The 27910-nt window shown below is 39.4% G+C and overlaps 1 protein-coding gene across 1 annotated transcript in view; it reads right to left on the bottom strand.

Annotated features, from left to right (window-relative positions):
• Positions 1-27910, bottom strand: part of arrdc1b (arrestin domain containing 1b) — a 59067-nt gene that overhangs the window by 6961 nt on the left and 24196 nt on the right. Inside the window, exons 2-4 of the mRNA XM_082541608.1 lie at positions 14334-14444; positions 3329-3379; positions 232-386 (exon numbers count right to left, since the gene is read on the bottom strand). Coding sequence (XP_082397734.1) covers positions 232-386; positions 3329-3379; positions 14334-14444 — 317 coding nt within the window. The remainder of the gene's footprint in view (positions 1-231; positions 387-3328; positions 3380-14333; positions 14445-27910) is intronic.

Below are 27910 nucleotides of genomic sequence, written 5' to 3'. Positions count from 1 at the left end.
CAGGAAACTGACAGTCATCAGGAGAAGAGACTTGATTATGAGTAGGAGGGAGAGAACCCTTTCCTGCTCTGCAACGAAATCAAATAAGCTTCGACAAAGATAAAAGTTTATTAAATAAAGAAATGCATTACAGCATTCTTTTCAATCCAGTCCTAAATGCACTGGGCAAGAATCAAAGAGAATAAAGGTGAGATCAAAGTGAAGGAAAACAAATGTGAATCAAGCACTTACAGCAATGTCTGGAACCTCATTGAGGTTAAGCATGTTGAGTAGGTAGAAGGGCTTCTGGATTTTGTAGTCCTTGGAGAAGCGTGGCGTGTCAATAGTCACCTTCACTCGGTAAACTATTTTCCCAAAGGGTCCCTCAAAGGAAGTTGGGACAGCAGCTAAGCAGGAGATTGTGGGGAAAGAAAACACAAACATGAGTGACATTGGGAATTTCAATCCAACCCACATCAATTTCTCAATAAAGCTGTAACTTACATCAAATTCAGAGGGTCATACCTTCACCGTACAAGAAAGCTAACAAGCTCAGTAAGACAGAATTTCCCCCCCAAAAAGCAAAAACTGTCTCCATAGGTGACGACTAAGTGGATCACAGGTAAACTATGTGATTAAAAGTCTAACATTTTCAAGTTCTCATACAACCAATGAGTTGTTATATTGCGGCCTGTAAACTATGGCGGGCAGAAACAGCCAATAAATAACATCACATTAAATGTATGAAATTATTTCTACATCTATTTCTGTATTTTCTACATTTTGCTTTTGCATTTCCACAAACTTGTTTGTTTCTGGTTTACAAAGTGTACTTAAGGAGTCAGCATTTCACCTTTGGGTGACTGACACAAATCAAAGGAAATGGCTGCCTCTGGTTAGGAAAAACAAAGAAGTAAATTAGACTGAAAACAATGCTGTTAGTCAGAACTATTGCAATAAAGCAAAAGTACTAGAACAGTAATAGAAAGTACAAGAAATATTTTTTAAAAAGTCATACAAATGTATATATTTCGATGACTAATTTGTGCGAGGGATTCAACGAACGACTCGATAATTTTTTTTCTTTTTAGCATTTTCTATTAAGGATTAGCAAAAACTTTCTTTTAAATTGAAAAAAAGGAAAAAAAGAAGTTTAAGTTCAATACATTTAATTGTAAATTTAAGTTAAAAAAAAAATTTAAAAGAAGGACAAAAAGGAAAATTAAATGTAGAAATTCTAGAAAATGTCATATTAATGTGGCTACACTTTATTTTTTGTAGATATTTTCCCCTAGGCAGAGACTGAGCTGAAATCTGTATGCATTCCCTTGGAGATGTCATTAAACTAAGCTTTCAGATGGATTCCTGCAGGTGTCCTTAGTGAAAAAAGGACAGGCCATGTGTTTCAGGAAAAGGACAGTGAAGAAGTGGAAACTGTGAGGGTAAACATAGGAGCGTAGGAAATTCAAGAAGAGGAAAAATAACAATTCTGGGGAGACAGCAGTGAGATAGACAGAAGGGGAGAGATGTTCAGATCCAGTGAAGAGGAAAAAACACCCAAACAACAGGTTCAAAACCTGTTCATGGAGTAATCTGTGTATAAATTTCCAAGCAGAACGCACAGCAAAAGAGTTTAATGTGGTGTCAAAATAATGGCAGAGCCCCCTGGCGCAGTCTCTGTTCTAATGTGTTCCTTGATCCTCATTCAGATGTTAATGCCAGCTGCTCCAGGGACTATCTGCTGCTGCTGCTGCTGCTGTCAATAAGAATTAAGCAGGAGAGGCAGATTGTTGTTGTTTGGTTGCAGACAGCTTGGCAACTAAAATGGAGCCATCACTGGCTGACATCAGGCCGAATTTCCCTGGGGAGTGGGCTGCTCGTGGTTACTGAAAGTGGCTAAGGGTTGTAGAGCCTGTCTTGCTCCTTGGAGTGCAGACAAAATCCATAGACTGGAAACATAAGAGCCTAGAAATAACTTGGCGATGTCAAAGCCCTCCTTATGCAATGTCCGTTCATCTTTTGACCTTAAAGTGGACCCATTATAACTCTGTGTTACTCACAGTTCAAAATAATCCTTATTTAACCTACACTGAGCCTTCGTTCAGCTCCTTAGCTGATTTAACCCTCTCAGGCTCAAATTAAACTTTTTGTTGCTAATGCACAACCAAGTCCTGCAGTGGTACTTCTGAGTAAAAAAAACTCATAAAATATGTATGTTGGGTAATCAGGTTGTTGGTTTTTAACTGTTGCAAATCGGCAACGCCTGCCTCGAGAGGGTTAAACAAGTCATTTGAGCTTTTCAGCCTTTTAAGCCAACTTTCTTCTAATTGGATGTCCCTCTAAAACAGGTTTGAATAGCTTTAAGATCCCATCTCTTTTATGATTTTCAGAGCCAAGAGTAGAAGAAAAACTGTGTGAAACAGAGCATTTTGTATAAGCTGGAGACTCCATTTGCCCTTAAGAGTGTGTAGTGCCAAAAATTTGCAAAAATAAGCCTCCTCACCAACTGTCATGTATGTATTTTGATTATTGGTGACACTGTTTTTGCGGAAGATTCATTTTTATTATGATGTCTTTTGTGACTATTAGAGAAACTTTGAAAAGAATAACAAAGAAAACTTGCTAAGATATTATGATAAATGCTCAATTTTTAAACCACATGTTACAATTCAGGTAGACTCTTTTTTACCATAAAAACTCTTAAGGATCACACTGTTCATTTTAGGGTTTGTTAGCCTCTCTGAGGTACCAGCAGGGGGCAGCAGGAGCCTCTTTATCCTTCTGTTAGCCACCTCTCTGCCTGATATTTAACATGCCCTTCACTGATGTTCTCAAGACTGGTGGGCTGAAAGGAGGGGAGGACAAAGCACGGAGGCATGAAGCCCAATTAAACAGTGACTGCACAAAAGGAGAGGGAACTAAAAATAACCCCCGGCTACCCCCCTTTGTGTGTCAGCCTGTGCCTCAGAGAGGGTGTAAGATACCAGACAGATTGCACAATGTGTGGCCTTACAGGTGCCAAGAATGTTCAGCTGATCTTTAGGGTTATTTACACACTGCAGTTTTGTTATCTATCATGAGCAAAAAAAAAAAAAAACTTTTAGTAGCAATAAAAGTATCAGGAAATGGCGTACCACTCCTAAATCTTTAAACACTGATTACGTAATGTTTTTCCATTCGCCTACACACAAACTGGACCTTAACTGCTTTGTCGACAGGGGTTATCACACCTGCATCAGCATGCACCCTTCGCTGAACTGACCTAGATGGGTGATAAAACAAATCTAAGAAAACTTGTTACGGGAAGTGAGGCGGTGCTGGGCACACAGAAGAATGACGTTTCACTCACCTGGAATAACAAACTGGAACGGGAAACTGTGTTCGCCCACTCCAAGGACACCTGTAAAAAAAAAAAAAGGTTTACATTTATAATGACGCTTTTCTCAAAACACAGATTTTAATAGATCCATTAAGGAGGAGAGAGGCACATACTAATAAATATACATATGCTAAAATCATTATAGTAAAATTAGTAGACAGAAAAAACTGCAAATTAAAGTGAATGTGCTGTAAAATCTCATAATTTATGTCCATATTCTTTCATTAACTTTTAATTTAAGGACACCGCGTGCTGGCTGGGCTCACCTGCTTTCCCAGCAGGATGAGGTTTCTGAGACAAAACAGGCTTTAGCTGAGACGATTACAGTTATCTTTTCTAGTGACTTAGACTATTAATGGTTAATAATAAGAAGTGATAAACTGCTGGGTGACACAAGTGGCAAGGTTCGAGGTTCTCTCAGCAATCATTTAAAGGCTTGGCGAGGCGGCAGCAATCAAAGCCAAGCCTTTTCCTTCCATCCCATCACATCTGCAGGCCAGCATCAGTGTGACAAGTATGACCGTTTGGATTGAAGCTAAGATAAGAATGCTCCGTGTTTTTTTTTTTTATAGCTAGCAAATTCCTAAAACAAAAGCCACAGCCCTGAGCTTTATCCTCACGAACTTTTATCTCTGGTTTAAATAAATACAATAAATAAATGTTATTCAAACTCAATCATATAAAGGGTCAGTTTTCCAGAAATGGTTTAAGCCTAGTCCAAGACCATAAACTTTTTTTTCCCCCTCAGTGAAGTTCAACTCTCACCTGAAACCTGCTGGGAGAGGTACACATTTGGTAAACTGGTGCTTACAGCCAGATGGCGCAAGTGAGAGTGGCTGAAGATGAACTACAGCGCATGTTTACTGTAATGAAGGAAAATGTAATCGACTGTGGAACAGCGGGATTCACTGATGTCTTTTTTTATTTGTTTTTGGACAACAATGGAGCTCCGTGGCGCAAAGGAAATGCAGATAAAAGCTCCTGGCCTGCACAGGAAAGCTCATTAGAATGATTACTTCTTTGTTGATTTTGGCCTTGACATGGGGTTTGTTGACAGTATGGAAAAGAAAGAGAATATCCAGTCTCATCTGTTAGTTACTGGTATAATCAGAATCCCACGCAAAGAAAGATTTATATTAAAAGGCAGACAATATTAATTATTTTTCCCATCTCTACTTTTCTCACGTTTTTCATGTTTAAATAAGCAAATGAGGCATGAGATTTAAATAAATTTGCATGATTTTCTACAGCAGAAATCAGAACGACACATAAATCCACATAAAGTTGAAAATTGTTGCTTCGCTCTGTCTAGTTGTCTAGGCAACGCTCCAATGTATTTACCACCAGGCACTGTGTCAATCAGCAGTATCTTGTGGTCTCACTGGTAGCTGTTCAAACAGTTGCCTGAAAGTTGAGGGAAAGTTGATCTCAGGTCTCAGAAAGCTGTTCATCCAAGTCTTCTTCAGTCGCCAGTTCAGGCCTGTATGCACTGTGTATTCTGACACCTGTCATCAGAGCCAAATTTGAGCTACAATAGCTCGTCTGTGCATCACTGAGCCTGGGCCGCCCATCAGCCTGTTGCTGGTTCACCACTGCTGCTTCCTTGAACCAGTTTTGATAGATACCACCAGTGCACCGCAGGAACACCCCACAAAAGCTGCAGTTGAGGGGATGCTCTGACCCAGTCGTCTCCAATTTGGCCTTTTGTCAAACTCGCTAAAATCCTTAAAATTTTCCATTTTTCCTGCTTTTAGGACAGAATATCTCCTTTGCTCCATTATATATCCTACCCACTAACCAGCGACATAATGAAGAGATAATCAGTGCTATTAACTTTACCTGTCAGTGGTGAAAACATTGTGCCTGATCGGCGTCACTATAATAAATTTTACAGAAGAGAACACACAGAAGAGAGACGCCTCTAGGGTTTTTTTTGTCTTTTGCACAAAAAAAAAAAAAAAATCAGAGTTTGACAATTTTGAATAACCTAAAAACCAAAGTGTAGTAAAATAAACATGTCAAAGTGCATCTCATCTTATTAGCCTGAAGACAAGTTACCCATAATTTAACAAATCGCACAACTGTTGCCTGTAGCTAGAAAGAAATTCTATAAAAGAAATCAGCTAGAAAGAAATTCTGATTGAGTTCAAACTTATTTTTCACATGGGCCATCATCACATGCACCGTTTACTTTACAAGCTCAGTTAAAACTAATAACTAGATCATAAGGAAACAAAAATCGCCTTTATGTCCCCATCACACTGAGAGCACCTTGAGTCAACCAGCTTATTAATTCTGTAGATGAGCTGGCAGCCCAATTAAATTACTACAGATAGCAACATGTCCCACCTCATTAGGGACGGGCACAACATTTTCCCCTTCAGTCTACGTTTCCTGAGGGAAAGTGCTCAGACTGTGTGTGTGTATGCGTGTGTGTGCTTATCACTCAGTCCTGTTTACTGCTAATAGAAACAGTCAGTCTTAACACTGCAGTGCACACACTGCATGCAAACTGGGCCAGGACCACACGAGTGAAAGAATAAAAGACTCTTTAAAAGTCACAAATGAGGAACAACATCAATGATTATCATTATTTAACCTTATAATAATAATAACAAACATTCATTCTGCTATTAAAACCTAGCAGGACCTATTATCATAAAGAGATTATAAAGTGAGGCTCCAAATGGGCCAATCAACTTGCCTCAATATAGGTTTTTACTGGCCCCAGATCAGTGATAATCCTGAACCCTGTGTTTATTCTAGTTTACTGTATTTTTGTTCAATACCAGTTTTTGTTTTAATCAACTTCATTATTTGCTCTTTTTGGTTAAATAAAGGTTGGATAAATGAAAATAAATATATTTGTTCATCGATATTTTGATCAAGCCCCATGTTGTGCGAGATACTAGGATGACTACACAGACCTGAACTGTGACTATTTCATGTGGTTCACACAGTCTGTGTAGTCAAGGACACAATAAAAGAAAAAAAAAGATAATATTTTGCTTTTAGTGTCACCTAAGAGCCACCAATTCTCCCCGACACAGCCCAGAGGCTCACAAATATTTTGATATTTTTCAGATGACCTTACAAGGATACTTTATAAGGAAATATATATATTTTTTAGCTTTAATTATCCATCTAGATGATCTCAGTATGAAGCTTCCAGGTTTTTTGTTTTGGGTAACACTAAAACTAGGCAACCAAGTCATGATAACTAAAAAGAGACATTGCTAAGATGCACTCATGTTTTAGTTAGCAGGTGTAGACAGCAGAAAGAAAACAGTTCTGGTATTAAACTTCCTACATAAAGGTTTGTGGATTTTCTTTGAGTAACCCGGTCAATAATTTCTAGACCATTTTTTTCCGAATGTATTTTTTGGCATTTTAACATCAAAAATCCTTTTACTTTATGCTTTTACAAAGAATGCAAATGTGTCTACAACACAAACACCAAAACAGCCTTGATGCATAAATGGCAGCACAGACCAAAGACATAAACTGACAGTGGGATAAGCAGTCTCTTTTGAAAATACAGAACTACTGTTGCTGCTACTACCTTGGATTACTCACTGTAGAAATCAAAGTTTTTTAAAGTTTAAAACAACACTAGAAGGGTTTTTGGCACAAACAGTGCCTTTTTAGTAACACATTTATAAACCTAATGAAGAAGAAATATTGTCTTTGCAGAAATGCCAGTATTAGTAAATAATACTATTAAAAAACTTCCACGTGGCTTTGTCCTAAACGTGTTCTAAATATGAAGCTCTCACTTTTTAAAGTCAGTGTCCATGAAGAGCTGCTGATGTAAGCGGTCTTCACTCCCCTAACCGCCAAGCATCTGTGGCATACCACATTATCAACCAGCCACAGCGAGGGTCGCTTGCTTTGTAGAGTGTGTGTGTGTGTGTGTGTGTGTGTGTGTGTGTGTGTGTGTGTGTGTGTGTGTGAGAGAGAGATGATCTTCTGTCACCCTTCCTCTCTCACTCTCCCTCCGTTGCTCGACCCTTGGGGGCGAACCAGACCCTTTATGGAAGAGAGCGAGATATGGGAAAACGGCAGAGATAAAGAGGAACTCCGAGAGAGGGTGTGTCATGAATTATTTATGACCTTCTCCTTCTGGTGCCTTACGTTTCACAGTAAGGCTTTAAGTTTAACTATTGCTTCAAAGAACTTCCTGCTTTCAACGTCTCTTTCTGTTATTAAGAGGAAGATAAAAAAACTAAACAAAAAAACCTCAAACCTGCCCTTCATTAAACGAAAACTCACAGATTCATGTCCCAGTTATTGGGATTAGCACTGAATCAGCACCTGGGTTTTGGTGTCAGTTTCAACAATAAGTAAATAAACAATTTCATTTCATTTAATAAAACTCTTAAATATAGCAGAAAAAAACTTTATACAACTAAAAGCTGTAAATAGAAGAAGTAATAATGATCTACGGAAGAATGTTTGCATGCAAGACCACTACATTAAAACATTTTTAACCTCGCAGCTCTCTGTTAAGGAGTCAGAGTAATATCTGACTGTGCCAGTGTGAGAACTGATGGTCTTCATCTCACAGCAATTTCTTTAACTGGAGGACCACGCTGGTACAGATAGCCCAGGGTCACACACTGGATAAATTAAATAAAATGTGAAACACTAAACTCCAGGAATTTGGGCGACATGACAAAATAACTTTTACTATCACATATTTGCCAGAAGGCCTGAGTCTTCACTTCAAAGAACAAGAACCTTCTGTTAGAAAATATTTAATAATTTGAAAGGAATTTATTTGGTCGGTGCGTAGTTATAGTGAAAACGCTTTCTAATAATACACTTCAAACCGTATTGACTTTCCTCATGTACTCATAAGCACCACTGCATGAAATGCAAAGAACTCAGAGACAAATCTTGTTTATACAATAATAATAAATTCAGAGGTTCAAGGCAATAAAATTAGATATTCTTTTTTTTTAATCAAGTTAAACAATAATACAGACTCATTACAGCTGTTCCTCTTCAGCTGTACCTCTAAACCTCATCCCACATTTACCAAAATCATCTTGATGACCCCAAAGCCTTTGAGAAAGTTTTCGTAGTGGTCTGGGTCTACTTCATGAACTCTGCTCTCTACCAGAAAATCCTGAAGTAAGTAAGTAAGTAAAGTTTATTTATTAAGCGCTTTTCATAGACAGGTAGTCACAAAGCGCTGTACACAAAGATTAAAATAAACAGTACGATAAATAGCAAAATGCACGTCCAACTAGAACGTCCAACTATCAGTTGAAGGTCAACACTAGGGGTGGGTTTTTATAATCGATTCATCGATTAAAATCGATTCTGGCTTGGATAACGTAAAATCGATTCATTAAAATCCTGAATCGATTTTTTTATATAAATTTATTTTGTCCGAAATGCCAGAATCTCTGGTGACATCTCACAAAATTTCAAGAACCACCAAACAGTAAATGAGAGCAGGTACAGGGATTCTTCACATAGACTTAAACACAGGGCGTGACCCGCGGATCAGAATCAGTTAGATGTCGCCTTTCTCACAGTCGGGGCTGAAAGCCGACAGCTCGCTGATCCGGGTCCGCGCTTTGTGTTCACGCCCTTTATGCGCTGATTCTAAAGCTGTTAGTTTGATCTCTCTCCAAACAATATTGACCGAATCAGCAGCAAAAGAAGATCCAAACGCTTCACATAAACATCGTCATGAATTCACTCTTTTACTGTTTTGCTTCCATTGCGATGCGCAGCTCTCTCTCTCTCTCCCTCTCTCCCTCCCCCTCTCCCCCCTCTCTCGAACAGTTTCGCTTTCTTCATTATTCGCTTGCTTGTTACACAAGTCTACTGTTGCTTACAGCGCTGTCGGCCGCTGTTTTTTCCCCTTTTACATTCTTCCGAAAAGAAAACCTCATTTCTGCTGTTCAATACTGAACAAATTGAAACTTTTAAAAATTATTCAAAATGCAAAATGCTTAGCCATGTCTCTAATAAAACCGCTGTAACGTCAGAGGTAATGTTGATTAATTAATGGTTTTCTTTCGTTTTTGATGTACTGCAGAATATTTTTATAAAATCCCAGGCCAGGAAAATCACCTACATGTTTTTCTGTGTTTTATCTTCAGCTACTTTGACACAAAGGCATCTGCTGTGATGCTCACAGCTTGGATAAAGTCTTGAGAGTGTCAGCTTCCTTTTTATAGATACAAAAATATGTAAATGTCCTGATCTGAATTATATCTCTGACTGTCAAAATTTCCCAGATTTAAATCGAATCGAATCGAATTAAATCGAATCGTGGATCGAATCGATTGGGGACCTTGTGAATCGGAATTGAATCGATTCTAGAAATCAGTGACGATACCCAGCCCTAGTCAACACCACCTGTGTTATGCAGCAGGACAATGATCCAAAACACATCAGCAAGTGCACCTCTGAATGGCACCAAAAAGAAAAACAAATCCACAATGAAGATTTTGGAGTGGCCGACTCAAAGTCTGAGCCTAAATCTAATCGAGGTGCTTTGGCATGACCGCAAACAGGCCGTCCATGCAGCTCTTACAAAAACTCTCCAATGTGGCTGAATTAAAACTGAATTAAAACAATTCAAAGTGAAACATTTGTTGCCATTTATCATAGATGCTTGATTACAGTTCCTTTTCCCAAGGGCGGCACAGCCAATTATTAGGTTTATGGGGCAATTACTTTTTCTCTTATGACTTTTTCACTTAGGATATGCGTGTTTAGATAACCTTTTCCTTTTAAAAATAAATCAAAATTTAAAAACTGCATTTTGTATTGACTCAGATTATGTTTGTTATTAATAAACGAATTTGTTTCATGATTTGAAAATTTAAAGTCTGACTAATGTTAAAAAGAGAAATCAGGAAGGCAGAAAACACTTTCTCACAGTGCTGTATGTATATATTTTTCTTTCTTACAACATCAAAGCTGCTATGTTAATGGGTGAAGTGGGTGTGCTCATGTTTGTGTCTGCACAAACATTTCAAGATTCCTGTTCGACTTAATTTTCACCTCCCAGAAACGCCCTGCCTGACAGCTGACGAACAGTACGTGTGATTTTTCTCACACAGGCGAAAACAAAAAATGGCCACAGTCTGTTTCTTTTTTTTTTAAATTATTATTATTTTCTATTGTTTTTAATGTTCTGTGTATTTGTCTACTTTAGTTTTGTTTGTGTTGGTTTCCTCGTCTTCTCTTTTTCTTGTTTCCTGTTTTATTTTTGGTAATGACTTTTGCCAAAGGCATTCGGAGGATGGAGGAAAGAGGAAACTTCGGTCTGCTTGAAGATAATCAAACTTTCTGCCTCTCATTATTTGTGTCTATAAAGTTAATAAAACGTATATCTTGTCACTTTAATTAGAAGTGGGGGCGATCGTGGCTCAGGAGTTGACAGTTCGTCTTGTAATCGGAAGGTTGCAGGTTCGAGCCCCGGCTCCGACAGTCTCGGTCGTTGTGTCCTTGGGCAAGACACTTCACCCGTTGCCTACTGGTGGTGGTCAGAGGGCCCGGTGGCGCCAGTGTCCGGCAGCCTCGCCTCTGTCAGTGCGCCCCAGGGCAGCTGTGGCTACTATGTAGCTTGCCATCACCAGTGTGTGAATGTGTGTGTGAATGGGTGGATGACTGAATGTAGTGTAAAGCGCTTTGGGGTACTTAGGGACTAAGTAAAGCGCTATACAAATACAGGCTATTTACCATTTAGCCACTTTATTATGTACACCTTGCTAATAGGTAGACTGCCTTTTGCCCTAAGAGCAGCTTTAATCCTTCATGGTATAGACACGATGCTGGACCCATTCCTCACAGATTTTATTCGACTTTCACATGATAACAGACTGCACACTTGTTGGCTGCACAATAAAGCAAATGACCCATTCCACCAGATCCCAAAGGTGCTGGATTGGATTGAGATCTGGTGACTGTGGAGGCCATTTGACTGTAGTCAACAAAATAAAAACAGAAAAAAAGCACTTAATCATGATGTGAACCTTGTGACATGGTGTATTTATTGTGACGATAGCATTCATTAAAGGAAGGGTACAGTCTGCGCCATTTTGGTGGCGCTTCTGAGGCCACTATTATAGATCTTGGTTCACTGGCACAGTATGTTAAACCAGTCATCACTAATCTGGGAGTTAAAATAGAGGCAAATCTTAAACTTGAAAGCCAGGTCAGAGCTGTTGTAAGATCTAGCTTTTTTCATTTGAGGGAATTAGCCAAAATAAAGCCTATCTTATCGAAACAGCATTTTGAGACAGTAATCCATGCCTTTGTTACTTCTAGGCTGGATTATTGTAACGCACTTTATTTTGGGGTTAGTGATGCGTCCATTAGGCGCCTGCAGGTTGTGCAAAATGCTGCAGCACGTCTTTTAACTGGAACAAAAAAGTTTGAGCACATTACCCCAATTTTAATTTCACTCCACTGGCTACCTGTACATTTTAGGATTGTTTTTAAAATTCTCTTATTTGCTTTTAAATCTCTTAATGGCCTGCCCCCCCACCCCCACCCCCACCCCCCACCTCTCGGAGCTACTACAACCATATACACCTCCCCGTTCCCTTAGGTCCGCCAATCAGCAGCTCCTTAAGGTACCAAAAACTAAGTATAAATCTAAAGGTGATCGTGCTTTTGCTGTAGTTGCTCCAAAGTTGTGGAATGATCTACCCTTGCATGTTAGGCAGGCCTCTTCTCTCTTGACTCAATTTGTTTTGACATGTTTCAATTTATTTTAGTTTTTTAGTTATTTATTTTATCTTATCTCATTTTAATTTTCTTTACTTATGCTTTTAGCATGTACAGCACTTTGTGAACTCTGGTTTTATGTTAAAGTGCTTTATAAATAAAGGTGGTATGGTATGGTATAAAGCGATGGACATGGCCAGCAGCACTCAGTTTCAAACTCGGTTCATTTGGTTCTAATGCCTCTTTTCCACTAGCACCTAGCGGCTTGACTCAACTCTGTTAGTTAGTCTTCCATTACAATTGAGTGCCACCTCAATATGAACGGGGTCGTTACAGCAAGGCAGTCCGAAAGTCCTGTGACATCACTTGTATGCGACACAAACACAACACAACAATGGTCTAGCAAGTCTGGCCATGTTCCTCTGATCTTTGCCTTTTTTTTTTTTTTTTACCTATATAGTGAAATAAAATTTAAAAAAAAAATCCAAGAAATACTGAAAATACAACTCTTCAATCTGAAATGTTGAAAAAGTATGAAGTAGCATAGCAAGCACCTGAATACTATATTTAAGTAAAGTACTTGACTAAATCTACTCTCCAGCATTGTGTGGCTGAAGTTTCTATCATGCGCTGAAGAACGCAGCCCTGAGAGTTAAACATTGAACTGTTTGCTGTTTTAACCAGCATGGACTGCATGCTCTAATGCCTGCCATTGTGTCCCACAGTGTGATTTGCATTTACAACAGATTTCATGCATGCGTGGCACATTTCACCTTCTGTTTATGGGCTGCAACACATACAAAAGATGGAAGATCGTACTCGCAAAAGAAGGTCTTGTAAGCTCTTATTTCCGTAGGCAGGAGGAACAGCACAGTGCAGCACAGCATGTTGGTACAGAGACACTCAGGGGAGAAAAATACTCTAACCTGCTCTCTGTGGGGGCTCTCCAACCGTCTCATCAGTGCTTCTTGACTCTGATTGGCTATGTCTCACCTCAGAGAGGAGACAGGCTTCAGGGGACTGTTACTCTGAGTAACTCTTCATTAGGCTGCAAAAACTAGGGTTGTGCCCGAGGCACACCAAAGACAAGGCAAAAATTTCAAAGCCATCTGTATGCATATCTGCAGAAAATAACTTTTACGTTGTCTGGAATGATCTCAAAGACAATTTTGATTGTATTCTCAGTAGAAAGCACTTTTGACACCTATAATTTTTTGCTGAGCAGGACTAGCTTACACTTTCACACAAACATACATTCTTGCTACCCAAGGATCTGATGCTGAGATTACAGACGACAGTGTCTCATTCTCGCTCTCTGATGTGAAGATGAACAATAAAAGGAAAATGACAGAGAATGACTTTGATCTACTAAAAATGACCCAAGTTATGTTGGTTGTGTCACACTAAATGAACATATAATCGCTTGAACATAAAAATGTGTAATCACGTTGTGCACAGGTGCATGCATGTCAGCCTACAGGGGAAAAATATGATTTCTAAACAATGTGATCAACTGTTTAAAATGGCTTTAAATATGTGAGCAATATTTATACAATCTACAAGCTCAACCACTGGACTGGGTGCAGTTTTGACTGTTTTCCCACTCTTAAACTAGTCGATCGGTCAAATTCTTTTCCCCTGTTAGAGGAAAGCAAAAACCTCTGAAGGCCACTGTAACATTAGCTCTATTCCAGCAGATTTTCATTAAACTGAATGGGGTAAAAAGCCAGTCGTCTTACAGTTGTGCCATGACAAGGAGGTTCTGATATTTGTTGGGATATAGGTTGGGAGATAAATCTGTCATCAGCAAAGAAAGATGCAAAGTTCACATACTCTAATGATCATATCAGTGTTGTTGTTTTTTTGACTTGGAGTATATTCTTTTTTTAAATGATGATTTATTTTGGGGCTTTTTTGCCTTTATTTGACAGTTTTGCATTGAAAAGCAGACAGAAAAGGGTAGAATGAGCAGGGGAGGACACACAGCAAAGGGCTGAAGGTCAGCCTCAAACCTGGGTCACTGCATTTCAACAATAAAGTACATGGGAACCTGCTGAACCAGTGAGCCACACCTGCAGTATGTCCACTGCTTTCAAGATACAGGTTTGGTCTTACTGTCGTGCAGATCTAAGCAGCATATCCTTAAGTTTTTTCATAGAGTGCACATACAAATAATGAGCAACAGCTGCCTAGAAAAAAGAGCAAGTGTATGCCAATGGTTTTTAACCTCTCTAGAAGTGTGATAACCTATCAGAGTGTGAAAATATTGATTTACCTTTCTCGGCAACAGACAGCGTGCTGTTTAAGTACTGTTCCTCCACATTATATGCTGTGCTGTTTGCTGTGTTGGAGACCCCACAGGAGCCATGACAGTTGACCTTGATGGCTGCAGAGAGAGGACAGAAAAGAAGAGTCAATCTTCTGTCTTAAACAAATAGTTTATGATCAATCACAAAGTGTAAAAAAACAAAACAAAGAACCCCACCATTGCTTTGCTTTGCTACTGAAATCTCCCATTAAATTTAATTCAGGATTCTTTAAGTTGCATGGCTTTGTTGTCTAGTGCTTGTGGATAGATGGTGATCAACACTAAAAAGCTTGCCAAAGATATGACACTAACTTGCACAATCCAAAAATTAAATTAGCTAGTTTGAACCATTATTCAAACAAATTAACGTTTGTCTATGTGGTTCTGAATTAAAATTTTCTGTTTTGAGGTTTGTTATCTATACGTAGCTTCCATTAACCACACAAGGTGAATGTCAGCGAGTCTTGCAGCAGTCGCTGTCTGTGAAAGTGCTGAACCTCGGCCTTGACTCATTTCATTGTATTTCTTTGGGGCTTTTTGTGTACTGACTTTTTTCCCCTCTCTTTGTGTTTTAAAATCCCAACTAGGGAAAATAAATAAATGCATACACTTCTTTTTATTTATTTAATCTACTAAAATGGATAAAGTAAAATTATCTCCATGACTTTTTAGTTGACAGAAATCTAAACTGTCATCAGAAAGCAGCCAGTGTTTATACAAGATAGGATTTTGGCAATCGTTTTCCTCTTCTGCGATCCATATGGACTGCTCACCTGCAGGGAGCCAAAGCCCAGTCAAACGTGCCTACAAACAGAGACCATAAAGCTTCCAGTACAAATAAATCTCGTCCCTGTCCTTTAGATTCTGCATTCTGCACAAATATCCATTAATAGAGAAGAAATATAACCATAAAACAATTTTTTAAAAAGTGTCCCGTTCAGCATCCATCTGTGCTTCTTGCACTGTATGTTTCGATCTTTGGTGGGTTTGTTTTATGCCTGTCCCGGACCATTTTTCAACCAAGCAGTGTTTAACCTATGTATAATCTCATTCATGACAGCTATATGCTGTTTTTTTTTTTTGGAAGACTGCATGTAAGCACCAGTGCATGGATTTTGAAAATCCCTGTCTTTAGACTCTGTGCAGGGAAACACCTATGTAAACAGACACAACTGCTGTACCATATATAATATGCTGGATAAGCAGTTATGAAAGTAGATGGATGGATGGATGTTCTTGGAAAAAGTCCTCTTATCTTACTGCAGTGAATTCAGGCAACACTGTATAAAAAATACAGACCAGCACTGATTAGCATAAGAATGACTCACAAAGAGGGGACACTCTACTAAATCACTGAGGGCCTGTCCTGTTGGTTGTGTGCATTCTGCAGCAGTGATAAATAATCTGTCAGAACAGGCTGTGAAAAGAGTCTGAGTAAACAGATGGCAACCAGAAACCTTATTAGGGAACTGTTGTGAAACTGAAGAGGGTTTTGTATATAAAATGATGGTCGCATCAAGTGTGACTAGTTTGGATTATAGCACTGCTTCTGCTTTAGCAGGCAAATCCACAACTGGGTGTTTGTTGTGATGCAATAGGCTAGATAAAATCACAATGTTACAGCACAATGACTGAATGTACCTGGACGAAAAGCAGTTCAACTAAACATCAGCCCACAGGATGTTGTAACTGAAAGAAGGTTCCGCTTGCTCAGCGCACAGGAAACCGTGTTATCTTTTCACACTCAATCCTGTAGCATTTCTACTCTGCAAAAAAGTTCACACTGATGTGACTGACGTCAGCAACAATCAACTGTCAAGAGAGACAAAAACTGTTTAAGTGATTCTCAGGAACAAGCTGGCCTCAGACTCCAACTCATACACTCAAAAAAAAAGTGAAATTGGGTAGTTATTACATTTACAAGAGTTTCTATGGTGAACATAATAAGTTGTGTATGAGCTGCATGAAATTCAACAACTTCACGCTTGTTAAATTTATTTTTGTTGAGATGACGTCACCTAATCAAGCAAGAGTGGTTAGTTGCCTGGACAAGATCACGCGAGATTTCAAACCCCAGGAAAATCACTGGGGGCTATAAGAAGCAGAAAAGCATACACACACCACGTGTATGCTATTGCTATTTATTGTGCTTTGTGACAGCTCAGTGGTGCGGTGGACAGCACTGTTGCCTCACAGCAAGAAGGTCCCGAGTCCTTTCTTTTTGTATGGAGTTTGCATGAGGAAATGAAAATCCTCTAAAAACATTCACAAACACACACTCAGAAACACTACCACTGAGACAGAAGTTAGAGGATTACACAGAAGGATGGTGCATCTGCATCGCCTTTTCATAAAGCAGATAGAAGGGCTAATGTCTCATGATGACACCCAGCTTTCTTTGCTTTACATTTTTGTCAGAGAGCCACAGCCACTGATCGCAAGGTCGGTGGTCCAATCCCTGGCTCATCCAACCTGCATACTGAAGAATCTTGATGCAAAATAGTTTCCATTGGAGTGGGAATTTTAGGTTACAAAGTGCTCAGGCATATAAAATAACGTATGAGTGAATGAGGCTTATAGTACGAATGCACTTTGTGTCCACAAATTAAGAAGAAAAGCACTTTACAAGCAATAGTCCACTGTACCTTTTCATTCCATTAAAAGTGTAAAACCTAAGCGACTGGCCCTGTTAGATTTGTATTTCTGGCAATGTTGGGAAGTAACTACTACTACTGTACAAATACTTAATTACTGTACTTAAGTAGGAGTTTCAGGTACCTTTAGTTGAGTATTTCCTTCTAACAACTTTTTACTTTTTTACATTTTTAAAACGGGCTTGCTTTTGGTTTAAGTCACTTGAGGGGTATAATTTCACATCACTGCGGGCCTTCAAACATTGATGTGGTTTGAGCCTCAACAGTGAACAACAGGGCTCCAAGACTGGCAGTGGTAGGGTTTCACTACAATTTTTACTTGTGTTATTCAATAGCACAAGTCATAAAACGTTTTTAGCATCTAAACGTAACACATTTTTAAGATAAGATAAGATAAGATAAGATAGAACTTTATTAATCCCTCGGGTGGGTTCCTCTGGGAAATTCGACTTCCAAAAAGCACAGCAACGACAAATATAAATAAAATATACAAAGGCGATAAATAGAATAAATAGGAATAAAAAATAAAAATACAAGTGAATTGCACATTTCAAGTATTGAGTCTATTGCACTGTTGACTATTTACAAAAGTATTGCACAAGGTATTGTACAGTGAGGTGAAGAGGCACTACAGCTTAGTTGTTCCCCCCCTCCTTTGTCCTCCTGTTTCCCCTCCCTCTCCCCTCCAGAGAGGAGTTAAACAGTCTGATGGCGTGTGGGACAAAGGAGTTTTTAAGTCTGTTAGTTCTTGTCTTGGGGAGAAGCAACCTGTCACTGAACAGACTCTTCTGATTGTTTATGGCCGTGTGCAGAGGATGCCCAGCATTGTTCATAATGTCCATCAGTTTCTTTAATGTCCTTTTCTCTGCCACTGTCACCAGAGTGTCCAGCTTCATGCCGACCACAGAGCTAGCCCTCCTGATCAGTTTCTCCAGCCTGGATGAGTCCCTCTTTGCTGTGCTGCTCCCCCAGCACACCACAGCATAGAAAAGTACTCCAGCAACCACCGACTGGTAAAACATCCTCAGGAGCTTCCTGCAGATGTTAAAAGACCTCAGCCTCCTGAGGAAGTACAGTCGGCTTTGGGCTTTTTTATACAGGTGCTCTGTGTTGCATGACCAAAGTTTAGGTTTTTGCCAAACCTAAACTAGCAAGTTAATAAATAAACCAGATATGAAAGCTCTCAAAGGGATGCAAACCTGGATTTCTTAGTCATTATCCCAGGAAGTTGTACCACCACCACCCCAAGCCTCCATGTGTAGAGCCTGTTCAACAGCTGCTTTAGTAGCAGCTGGAATATCAGGGTACCATAGGACAGCTTGGGGAGAGGCATCTGACAAAGCTGCATTATACAATGCATTGGGATAAGAACACTTTGATCATGAATGACAGTTGTCAGCACTCTACACTAAATCAGTTAAGATCTCCACAAAAAGAGGAAAAAAAAAAAGCATAAACACAGACTGTGCTCTAAACAGTATTCTACCACAGACTGTTTGCCCAATCACAGGCTCACACACACCCACGCAAGATTCAGCTCTGGTATCTCACAAAGACACACACACTCTCTTTCTGTCACACTCTCAGAGTGGCAGATGGCTGAGCTCTCCACACTGCCAGGGCTGCTGGCACAGTTTCCGGTAAGAGGAAGGGCTTTTACTGTTAAAAATAAAACCTCCAAAACTGCAGCTCACTAAACGAGGTGGTGCCCTTGAGCCATGCAGACTAAGTCCACTTACGGTCATTAATTAAAACTCATTGTGCTCCTCCAGCTATAAGCCTTATTCATGGAAATTACAGACACATTCATTCTCCCCTGTTAACACAAAATGTGAGCAGTTATCACACGTCAGAAATGAAAAGCAGAGTGATATGACAGAAAAGAGATCCACTCATACCATGAGATATTATTTACAGATGTCTGCTGTGGAAACATTAAAAGCTCAGCCTATGAAAGGTCAGCGCATGGGTAATCTGTTAATATTCACAGTAGCAGCAACAGGAAGAGAAGCTGCAGCAATAATTTTGTTATGAGAGAGAAGCAGCTCTGGCAGTGAGACCGAGCGTCTGCTGCCTGACAATGGGCACGCACGTGGAGCCAGATGGACCATGAGCAAAATTAAGGCACTTAGTACGACACAAATATGTAGACACAAAGATGATGTGTCATCAAGTTCCACCACAGAATCGCAAAAAAATACCTTAAACTTTGGGCTTGTCTGGTCCCTTAAAAGATTTAAAGAGACGAAAAATTATGCAGATATTAGTGACAAATGAAAAACGATTACTAGGGCTGCACGATTAATCGTTAGAAAATCGCGATCTCGATTCATACTTATGTGCGATCTCATTTCCAAATGACAACGATAAAAAAAAAAAAAGAAAGAAAAGAAGACGATGACGATTGTACCGCATTTTGATCCGGGACGTAATCTGCATGAAAACAAGCGCTCACTCCTCCTGCTCAACAAATGACAAGGGCGGAGCCTTATACCACGTGATACAGAAGCTGTGCCGTGTGATGCTAAAATTAGCAGGGAAAAAACAACGGAGAGCACGTCAGGGATGACGAGAAAGTGACAGGAGAAAATCCGTCCCTGTCAACCACCCAAACATCAATAACGGGAACCTTATACAGCGCTTCCCTATACACGTCGAACTCCCGCAGGCACAAAGAAATTACGGAGGCTATCACTTATCACCTGACCAAAGATATGGCTCCCATCAACACTGCAAAACGAGGGATTTAGGAAAATGATCAACACCCTAGACAAACGCTACACAGTGCCATCCTGCAACTATTTTTCTATTGTTGCACTACCTGCTCTATACACGCAGCGTCGAGCAACGGTGGAGACGGAATTTCAAGCAGTACAACATTTTGCGGCAACAACAAAACGTGAGACATTTGTTGTTTTTATGTTTATTTATTGTTTTTATGTTCAGTCTCAACTGTTACGAAGTTGATGTGCAGCTAATAAGTGCAATAAATATTTATACTGGAAAAGAGAATCATGAGAGAATCGTGATCTCAATTCTAAGCCAAAAAAATCGTGATTCTCATTTTATGCAAAATCGTGCAGCCCTAACGATTACCCTTATCAACCACCTCCTTCCTTCCTCGTTTATCGTTGGTGCTGATTGGGCGCTCAGCCACTCCTGCATGCATATAATAAATGGTAAAATTGGCCTGCATTTGTAAAGGCACAGAAAGAAGAGGGGTTTATTGGTCCCCCTCTTTCATCAATGGCAGCCTTTCCCCTTAGTTGTCTTTTGCATTTTTATCTTATTTGTAGTAGTTGCAGTAATCCTTTTCAGATTAACTGCAGCAACACTGTGGTAACTCATATGCTAAGTTCCTCTGAATTGTGGATTTCAGGGGCTGTGAAACATTCTTATTTAATACCTGGAAGAAATGTTATTCTCTGTGAATAATCCATCGTAGTATTAAGGTAGGTTAAATGCCGACTAGAAGCTGGTGGTTAGGGGCAGCACCTGGGAAGCCAAATCCAGCTCTAAGCCCCTGCCTTGGTCAAGGGCACCGTGATCGGAGAATAACCTGTTTCTGATGGCGGGAGCTCGCAGAAGAAACTAAACAAACCTACAGACCATGCAAACTCCACCAAACCTGGTATGGGTGAAACTCAGGGCACCTTTGCTTTGAGGAAACAAACACAAGCGACAAACCACCATACTAGCTTACATATATGTATGTGTTAATGTTCATAAAATCAAGCAGGTTAAACTGCCACCATGACGTCACCTATTGATTTTGGTGTCCTAATTATGGAGCTTCAACTTAGTACCAAGTTAGCAGTGGGAGCCATAGAGTATAGAGGTACAATATAAAGACATATCAGCTAATTAGTGTCAAGTAGGACTTACAGTAGCACTCAGACAGCGCAACTCCCACTAAAGGGCAAGGGTTACACTAAAACTTTGATGTTTTATGATGTTTTTATTACAATATGGTGATGTCAGCCTGTTATGAGGGATATACTGAAAAATATATTACTCGATATGAGTGGTTAAAATTTCAACGTCAACTTTAATCTTGGGCGTCGTTTTCTTTGTGAGTATTTATTACACGGCGTGCTGCGGGGAAAAGCCTGTTCTAACGTTTGAGTCTACGGTTTATTTTTTAGCACGTGGCGGCTCTTTCTTGCTTCTCATCTGTAAATAATCTGCATACTCTTTCACGTGATTCAGTTTATTTTGAAAAGTCTCAACAGGATCTTGAGCTTTATTGTGAAAGGTTTATGTGGAAAATAAACAAGCGGACACGTGATGGTTTTACCATCTTTGTTGCTAATGACAACGCATAAAAACAGGCGCTTGTCCGTCAGTAGTGTGGTTACATTAAATATAAGAGAAAGAGAGAACTTTAAGAAATTAATATAGCCACTACAGTGACCATCAAAACGATGAAAACATATTGCCATAAACAGCTTATTTTGCAACACCACGAAACAAACGGTAGCGTAAAATGAAACTATAGATGTTTTTATATCGTCATCCGATATATATCGGTATATCGAAAATGTGAAGTGAAAAAATTGTGGGTAATATAAATTTTCTTTGATTTTCACATTTGGTGGGAATCAGCCCAAGCTGTTATTAGTATCTACGATCACACAACATAAAATATTGAAAACTGTGGACACTAGATTGCTAACGAACCCGAAGCACAAAACTCTCAGATGTTCTCTGAAGAAGTCCAGTTCAGTGCCTCCAATTTAAAGATGTGGGGCCTAGCAGACACTGATTGGCTGCCTGTCTCCGGGCACCTTCCAATAAATGCAGCAATGTCTGAAGTCATTTTCCTTTTAAACATCCAGATGGATATACTTCAGGAGCCAGCCTCGAATGGACATTATGGTTTTTGGCACTTCCGAGTTCCAAGTTTAATTTTTTAAAGAGCATTTGATGACATTTTATTGGCAAAATGAGAAGATAAATCCAGCTGCAAAGACGCCTCAAAAAGGACAATGTGTTCAATCGCAATATATCAACAGTGTGACTTTCTTTTATTCTTTTGACAGGCTGTCAAAGATGGGAACTTTTGCTATCATTTCCAAAGGACAATATGGCAAGCACATGTGAGACACTCCAGATGTAAGGATATTATTACATGACTATACCGTCGGTATTCTGTAGGCTTCTTCACAAACTTGAGAGGTTTAAACACTGAAATCCTGAGACTTACAAATTTTTAGTCTGGTTCCGCAAAGCTGACAATCACTTTAGATATGTCACTACAGGAACCTGCAGTTCTTCACCAGCCTGTAGGCCTGAGGGAAACTGACACTCAATAGTAAGAGGGAAGCATGCTCTGACTCAGCAGCTGTCTGATTCTGATGCCAGCACGGGAGTCTCTCCGGGGCTTCTTCATGGCTCAATGAAGGTGTCCGTAGGCAGAGATGATCTTGGTGTTACTACTCATTAGACTGCACGAAATAAGACTGTGTAGGCAGATAGATCCAGTAAATAAGCTCTAAGCGACAGCATTTCTGGATCCACCATGACCTACATCAGATAACAGCCTGATAGAAGAAAACATCAAACGGTGTGCAGGTGAGTCATGAGGCTGTGAGAGGAAAGGTGTGGCACTGTAAAGAGTGAGTGGTTGAGTTGAAGAAGGTGACCAGAACAAATGCTGTTTTATGCATTTGTGCATTTAGTAGCAGACCCAAACGTTTTTAGCATCTAAACTCGACACATTTGTTGCCAAACCTAAACTAGAAAGCAAAAAAAACAACAAAGAAAAACAATAAATAAACCAGATATGAAAGCTCTCAAAGGGATGCAAACCTGGATTTCTTAGTCATTATCCCAGGAAATTGTCCCACCACCACCCCTAGCCTCCCAATGTGTGTGCCAGAGCTCAGGGCAGGTTTCTACCTGTCCATGTCAGGCACAGCAGAAGCATTACGTCAATAACTGAAAGGCATACTTCTGGAAACAAAGTTTTATCTGTTATTAAAGCACACATGCTTCTGAAGATTAATTTACTCATGTACAAATTATATTCCATATTTCTTGGTCAACTTTGACATGTCCTCCTACAGGGTACTGCAGCAACTTTATTGCAAGATGAGCGCATTCTAGCAGATTTCAACATAACCAGTCAGGCAAGGTGTTTGTCCCCAAGCAGGTCACTTGTCAAACAAACCATCGCTCGCAAATATTTTATTCTTGTTCTCAGTAGCCTATTTTGGTTTTAGTCGTGGAAAATGCAGCAAGAAGACAATACTGGTTGTGCAGGTCTGAAAAGTTCAGGGCTTTCATTTACAAGTATTACAAGATACAACCCAAGCAGCCTCTTTTTTTCTCTCAACAAGAAGGTTGATAATGTGATATCAGTGAAGAAAAGCAATATTTGGATAGCTGCTACCATCCAAATCTCTGATTTAGAGGCTGATTCAGGGACCTGATGATTGACATTAATTTCAGCTTGTAGCTTCAGAGTTATTTCAAGCTGTCCTCTGCTTCTACGATTTGTATGCCTCTGAGACACATTCTCGCCACACCAGCGAGTCTCTCAATGTAAGCAATGACGACATCCAAGGAACATCTGCTTTCTGCACCACCTCACCTGTTGACTGATGACTTAGAAAATGCACGACCTGAAGCTTCTTTTCTTTTCTTTTCTTTTCTTTTCTTTTCTTTTCTTTTCAGGAGACGTGTTGTAATGATAAGATTACCTTGTTCATGATTACCCTGATGAGGCCTATGAGATGAGGTGCATAGGTTTCACAATAAAGTACTTCTATATGCTCAGATATATACCACCCAATCAGAAATTACTACTTTCGGTCGCTACTGTTTTCAACTTGTTTGTAAATGTTTTCAGTGCAGTTTGTCTGTCTGCTGGCAATAATAGTCAAACACCTACCAGGCCCAACCACACAGAACATGGAGACATGAAGCATGGACAAAGGAACCCGTTGAATTTATTCCAGATAAAGACCACATTCAAGTGCTTTCTCACATCTTTTGTTTCTTTAGAACCACAAATCACCGATGACGCTCCAGCTTTTCTTTTCCATCCTCTCAGATAATTTTGCCCTTCGGGGGAATTTCTAACCAGCTAAACAATGCTCCTGTTTCCTCTACCAGCAGGTTTCCCAAACAAGGAGTGGCATTATTTTCTGGTCAACCTTCTTGGTAGATTACAAATAAATATGCAACACAGACTAGGAAAAGGCAGCTGAGTAACAAATGTTGAACCTCTCCAGGAAACAGGATAAGATCATTAAGTCACAGCATGCCGTCTACTGCTTCCAGAGGTGGGACCAAGTCATTGTTTTGCAAGTCTCAAGTAAGTCTCAAGTCTTTATCCTCAAGTCTCAAGTCAAGTCTCAAGTAATGTCAGGCAAGTCAGAGTCGAGTCTCAAGTCACTGGTGTAAAAGTCCGAGTCAAGTCACAAGTCTGAAACTTTGAATTTCAAGTCCTTTCGAGTCTTTAAAAAAAAAAACGAAAAAATAATGTTGCAGTTATGCTAAATGTAAATATTAGACCATGTAATTTTTTAATCTGTGTTTTTCTCAACACATGACAAAATAGTGAACTTAGAAAATATACACAAATTGTGAAATTCCACCTCTTTAAAATGCAGCTCAATTAAACTTAGCTCCAAGAATAATTTTCACCGACAGTTCTGAGATAAGCTGCATGTTGTTCTTGGATGCGGTTGTAGGACCGGCTTTAAAATCGCATGACAAAAATATCATACATATTAAAAAAAACTGCATCACCAACGTAGCCTGGAAAACATTTGCTAGTTAGATGAAGTCAGCTATCTCATCTTAGCATATTTATATGCATATTTATAATCATACGGTTCTTGGAGTGAGTGCATACACTCATGAAGTTTAGTAACTTCCGGTCACTGCAACAAGCCCAGGTACAGTTTACTGACGGATGGGTACAGGACCTTGAAATGCACCGTGTAGAAAGTAAAGACCATCGTACATATCATAAGTTTACCAGTCTCACAAATCGTCGTCATAAATACACATTCGTTAACCGTTTATTAATAGGACCTTTGAGCTCAACGGTAATTAATTAGTAGTGGAAATAATTTCTGGTACGCATCACAGAAATGTAGCAGTGACAATAATATTGTATGCTGTAATCGTACTGGACAATTAGTGATACAAAACAACTGTTTTATCCTGTGAATAAAAGTATATGTTTTTGTCAATGTACCATAATAACAGAAGCGAAACGCAATATTGTGTCAGGACAATTCACTATTTATGCACAATAAATAAAGGAGCATAGCGCGACCATTTCTGTTCAGCGCCAGACTTGCTTGTAACCTATATCACCAATTATGTTATGAAAATGACGTATTAAGTACTAAAAGACACTGACCTTCGTGTAAATGCTTGGAGCAGACTAACCTGTGAGCTGGAGTGTTCTGGGAAGTTATATTTGAGCTTTGAATGGCTGCAATCCAGACCATCCGTCGCGTCTTTGTTACTTTGGAAACATGGCTCGAACAATTTCTCTTCAACGACGTAATCCGATAACAACCGATCTCTTTACTCGTCGGCTTCCTGTGGCTGTCATGCGACCGGCTATTGCAGTTAATAATACAACAGCTTCTTGACATTTTTGTGTTTCTTTTTATCGCTGTATAACTGATTTTAATTGAAAGCCTGCGTGCGCTAGTACCGCTTGCCACGAGTTCCCAGAATCCTTTGCGGTTCTACCCGTGAATGACGTCACATTTTCAATCTCTATATAATATGCATGTTAAATTTTATATTTGGGGTAAAATATCAAGTCTTTTCAAGTAAACCGGTTCAAGTCCAATTCAAGTCCCAAGTCATTGGTGTAAAAGTCCAAGTCAAGTCACAAGTCTTAGAACATTTTTTCAAGTCAAGTCTAAAGTCATAAAATTAATGACTCGAGTCTGACTCGAGTCCAAGTCATGTGACTCGAGTCCACACCTCTGACTGCTTCAGTGCATGGGAAAAATTGCTCAGCTTGAGGGTTAGCGGGAAGGCATGCAGTGAAGTGGGCGGACAAAGGTAGTTTCATATTTACACTGATAACAGAGTCTGGTTTCACCTGTCATACAAAAGCACAGAGGAGCCCCAGTGAGCGAGTTTAGGTCCAGAAATGATCAAGGACAAAGCAGACCGAGAAAACCCTCAGCCTCTCAGAGCTGGAATAAACAACTATTTTATCCTGAAGTAGGTCAGGAGTTTGAATAAGACTACAAAAGGCTGTTTGATTTGCAAGAATTGGTCAATACTTCCTACATACTCTATAAAAAAAAATTCATTTCTCACCTATACTGTACATTCCAGCAGAAGTATAAAGGCTTGGAAACTCCCCAGGCAGTGCCTGCGTGACAAGAGTTTAACATAATGCTACAGCACGATGTTTCAAACTATCCAATTTAAAAAAGAAAAAGAAAAACACTGTTCTCAACCTAATTTGAAGACTAGATTTGACTATGGATTTTTCTGGCAGATTATCTTACTTGCCGACTAGTCTAAAAGTCAGAACAGCCAAAAGTTAAATATTGTACAAGTATTTTGTGTGTATTTCAGAGCCATTTAAAACTGTATATAACTTTATCAGGTAGCCATTAATCAGTATGATGTGTGTTGTGCATAACAGTGCACAAACACAGTGCCAGATAAGCCTGCAGAGTGTAACTCCCTCCAGAGAGGGAGTCAAAGAAAGCAGGCAAAGGAAAGGCAGCAAGCGTTTAAATTACCCACTCCTCCAACTCAGGGAGGTAGTGATCAAAAATAACAATACAGCACTCTTTCAAAGCCCTGTAATTGAAATGAGTGCACTTTCAAGCATGGCTTCCTGCAGGTTACCAAATACACATCTGTACTTAATGTGGTTACACATTACTCTGATCACTATGCCATTTCACGCTGACAGCGTTTGCATAACTGCAGTGTCCAAAGCAACATTTTTCCCCTCACTGGGCCGTGGGCCATAAGATCACAGTTTTACCTGTTACGCAGGCACGCGCATGCACACGCATGCACATGCATGCACACGCATGCACATGCATGCAAACGCATGCACATGCATGCACATACACACAAACCCAAACTATACTTCAAATGTTTAAATTGTGACAACATATTTCTTCATGAAAAATCTTAGCTTGTTTTGAATTCGATGACAGCAACGCGTCTTAAACAAGCTGAGACAGGGCAACGAAAGATTGGAAAAGTAAGTGGTACTACAAACACTTGGTTTAGTAAGACAATGCTACACCACGCACACTACATCTATTACAACAACTTGTCTTCATCGTAGATGAGGTGAACCGATTTACATCAATTTAAAATATTTGCCCCATCATAAAATGATAAATACAACAAAGACGACCCAGGACTGCTGAACAGCTAAAACCCCGATAATATCAGACAAAAATGGGTCAACAGTTCTATCCCAAAAGTCCAGCAGCTGGGTACCCAGATGTTTATATTCTGTTGTTTAAAAAAAAGAAAGAAAGAAAGAAAGAAGATGTGGTAAACATTAACCTGTCACAGTTTTTTTTAAAGAATGTGTTGCTGCCAACAAACACAAAAAGCTCTAATAGTTTTCTTAACATGACACATTTTCTCAGTTTAAACATTAATATGTTTAAATGTTTGAATAAAATACAGATTTATAGGATTTGTAGATGATTACTTTCCATTTTATTTGTATTTCACACAGCATCCTAACTTTTTTGGAAATGTGCTTGTATTTCTTTCTTATTATTTTTATACAGCTGCTTAGCTTATTCAGAAAAAATAATTTATTCCTTATTTTCTATTCATCTAAATATGCAGAATAATTAGCAAGTGACAATTAAAATGGATTTAGTGCAACTTAAGACACACTTGTGCACAATGCAG

Source organism: Aulonocara stuartgranti (assembly GCF_965226115.1).
Source record: "Aulonocara stuartgranti genome assembly, chromosome: 7".
In the NCBI taxonomy this organism is placed as follows: Eukaryota; Metazoa; Chordata; class Actinopteri; order Cichliformes; family Cichlidae; genus Aulonocara; species Aulonocara stuartgranti.
Note: the sequence above shows the minus strand (reverse complement) of the source record. Positions and strands in the feature narration are given on the sequence as shown.